The following is a 3,374-nucleotide window of genomic DNA, read 5'->3' as shown; positions in this document are numbered from 1 at the left end:
AAATTAGACACTACCGTCATCATAGAGCTTTTTTGTGCTACTATATGTTGTATCCAACTACACGCGGTCAGAAAGAACTTATTTTGTATCCACATTCCGAAAGTACTGTCCCTTTTCTGAAACAAACCAAACTATACTATACTGTTCTGAAATTTATTGTCCAGCAGATGAGCACACCGGACACGCGCTTTTACAAGCTTTGCTTTTCCGATGTGACCAATGGAAACCTGCATTACACAGGGCATGTACTGGCGCTGCATGCATGCAAATCCAAAGTGCCGCAACTGACGTAACTTACACAACTCCAACTACTACCAACCGACTGGACATGATGAATGGACAGACAGAGATTGATCAACTCAAATGGACGGCATTAATTCCCGGCCGGTCTGCAATTTCGGCGCCAAAATTATGTGTGCTGGCGCCTCAGTCCTCACCAGCTCGTGATCATGCGTGCATGCATGTAAGATCGAGCTGTGTTTGATCAATGCGTAGGCCTATATAAGGCAGGCATTGCATTGCCTCTTCTTCATCTCATCGAGTCATCCATCTAGCCATGGCTGCGGTACATGGGGGCCTTCTCCCCGGCATTTTCGCCGTGCTGATGGTAATAGCCGTCGCAAGCGCTGCCTCCAGTGAGGCGTCCTCGGTGGTTATCGGCCTCGCCAAATGCGCCGATTGCACCAGGAAGAACATGAAGGCCGAAGCGGCATTCAAGGGTAAATATACTAGGAATAATATACATGCATATTTAATTAAGCTAATAACATAAACAGTGGATACTCAATGCTTTAAGCTGATCAGTAAGGTCAGAAGAAGCTAGCTGCTGGTACTGACGGTGCTTTTCGATCCATGCATTTCAGGTCTTGAGGTGGCGATCAAGTGCAGGAACAGCAAAGGCGAGTACGAGAGCAAGGCCATAGGCAAGCTAGATGTCTCCGGCGCCTTCAGCATCCCGCTGAGCACGGACATGCACGCCGCTGACTGCGTTGCGCAGCTCCACAGCGCCGCGGGCACCCCGTGCCCCGGTCAGGAACCTTCCAGGATTGTGCCGCAGTCGTCCGATGGCAACTTCGTCGTGGTCCCTGGCAAGACAGACTACCCGTCGGCAGAATGCGCGTCGGCAACCCTATGCGGGCCGATCAAGAAGCACCTGTTGGACCATTTCCACAAGAAGCCTGTGCCACCGAAGCCGAAGCCAGAGCCAAAGCCAAAGCCAGAACCTAAGCCGCAGCCGAAGTACCACTCCCCTACGCCAACATATCGATCCCCAACTCCAATCTACCATCCTCCAGCAAGGCAGTTGTTCGACAAGAAGCACATGGTTGATCACTTCCACAAGGACCACGACTATCACCACTTCTTGGACCACTTCCACAAGAAGCCATCTCCGCTGAAGCCGAAGCCAGAACCCAAACCAGAACCAGAACCTAAGCCACACCACTTCTTTGACCACTTCCACAAGAAGCCAGTTCCACCAAAGCCGAAGCCAGAGCCCAAGCCACAGCCAGAATACCACCCTCCGACTCCAACATACGGGTCACCCACACCGATCTACCACCCTCCAGCTAGACATTTGTTTGACAAGAAGCCCTTGCTCGACCATTTTCATAAGGACCACGACTACCACCACTTCTTCGACCACTTCCACAAGAAGCCCGTGCCACCAAAGCCAAAGCCGGAGCCCAAGCCGCAGCCTAAGCCGCAGCCTGAGCCTGATCACTTTCATAAAGGCCATGACTACCACCACTTTTTTTACCACTTCCACAAGAAGCCTGTGCCACCCAAGCCCAAGCCAGAGCCCAAACCTCAACCTGAGCCTGAGTACCACCCACCAACGCCAACATATGGGTCACCTACACCAATCTACCACCCTCCTGCCAGGCACTTGTTCGACAAGAATCCCTTGCACGATGACTTCCACAAACACCATGACTACCACCACATCTTTGACCACTTCCACAAGAAGCCCGTGCCACCAAAGCCAAAGCCGCAGCCTAAGCCTGAGTACCACCCCCCGACACCCACATACGGGTCTCCGACTCCGATCTACCACCCTCCGGTTGTGAAAGAAATATCGTTTGACAAGAAGCACTTCCTTGATCACTTCCACAAGGACCATGACTATCACAAGTTCTTTGACCACTTCCACAAGAAACCTGTGCCACCGAAGCCTAAGCCTGAGCCCAAACCAAAGCCTGAGCCTGAGTACCACCCCCCAGCGCCAACGTACGCATCACCAACTCCCATCTACCATCCTCCGGCCAAAAACTGATCGGTTGAATCGAGAACATTGGTCAATGATCAACGTTGCTAGCTATGAGTTGCATGTGTGGTCTAGCTAGCGTGGTTTGCAGTCCTGTTTTGTTTTTTTTGTTTCTACAGAATAAAGTACAGCTTCATTTGGGTGTGTATACTTATTTTGTGTATTGCGATAGTGTCATATATATACATGTAAGATTCCAGTGAGCCTTGTTTTTAATATGCATTCTATGATGTACTTTATTCCTTTTTAATTATTATTATTTATATATAGAAGTTAAAAGGTTTATTAGTGTGGTTTGCTTCTTTTGCATGCCCGAAGATCTACCTGAGAAGGTTGTGTGGAAGATCAATGTGCTGAAATGAATAGGGTCATAATGTGATGATAATCTGGATTAAGTACATGGCTGTCCTAGCTAGATGTTGTTTTATCTGCAAACAAAACCATCTCTAATCATGACATTAAAACCTAAACCAAGGCACGCCTTGCTGCTAATACAGATAGCTGTACAAATAATGAAACATTTATTTTCCTTAGCAACAATCTTACAGACACACAGGTCGGAACGAATAGAACTTTATAGAACCAATATATAACTATTGTGGCGACTGCCAATTATTAGTTACTGCCTCCATCCCAAATTGTAAGTCGTTTAACTTTTTTTACCTCAAGTTTGACTACTCGTCTTATTCAAAAAATTTGTGCAAATATAGTCAAATTTAAGTCATTCTTGAAGAACTTTTATTAATAAACCAATACACAACAAAAAAAAGTGATATTTTGTACAAAACTTTAAATAAGACGAGTGGTCAAACTTGATATTAAAAAAGTCAAACGACTTACAATTTGGGATGGATTGAGTACAAGTAAGGTCTTCAGTGTTGACCCCTGCTCAGCAAGTTTGACAAGAAGATATAGAATTTGAACAAATATGAAGACAATGGAAGTTAATTCAGACATTTACATGCATTACTGATGCACACACAACGACCTAGTACATTACCTTCCAAATTAGAATCTCCATTCGGAAATACTTGATCCTGTAGGATTTTTAGGACAGACTAGTGTTCAATAGAAAATACACATGTACCCGAATTTACATAAGGTGATC

The 3,374-nt window shown here is 46.1% G+C and overlaps 1 protein-coding gene across 1 annotated transcript; it reads left to right on the top strand.

Moving 5' to 3' along the window:
* Nucleotides 524–2,516, top strand: LOC8062798 (proline-rich protein 4). Its single transcript, XM_002467297.2, has 2 exons — nt 524–719; nt 864–2,516. The coding sequence occupies exons 1-2, from the start codon at nt 557–559 to the stop codon at nt 2,273–2,275; spliced, it is 1,575 nt and encodes a 524-aa protein (XP_002467342.1). The 5' UTR covers nt 524–556; the 3' UTR covers nt 2,276–2,516.

The sequence above is a fragment of the Sorghum bicolor genome, chromosome 1, assembly GCF_000003195.3.
Source record: "Sorghum bicolor cultivar BTx623 chromosome 1, Sorghum_bicolor_NCBIv3, whole genome shotgun sequence".
Taxonomy (NCBI): domain Eukaryota; kingdom Viridiplantae; phylum Streptophyta; class Magnoliopsida; order Poales; family Poaceae; genus Sorghum; species Sorghum bicolor.
This window is presented reverse-complemented; position numbering and strand designations above follow the sequence as displayed.

Excerpts from the sequence above, each read along its gene's own strand:
- LOC8062798 (XM_002467297.2), top strand. The coding sequence starts at position 557 with ATGGCTGCGGTACATGGGGGCCTTCTCCCCGGCATTTTCGCCGTGCTG. Across the intron at positions 720-863 it reads GGCCGAAGCGGCATTCAAGG|GTCTTGAGGTGGCGATCAAG; the intron begins GTAAATATACTA and ends CATGCATTTCAG.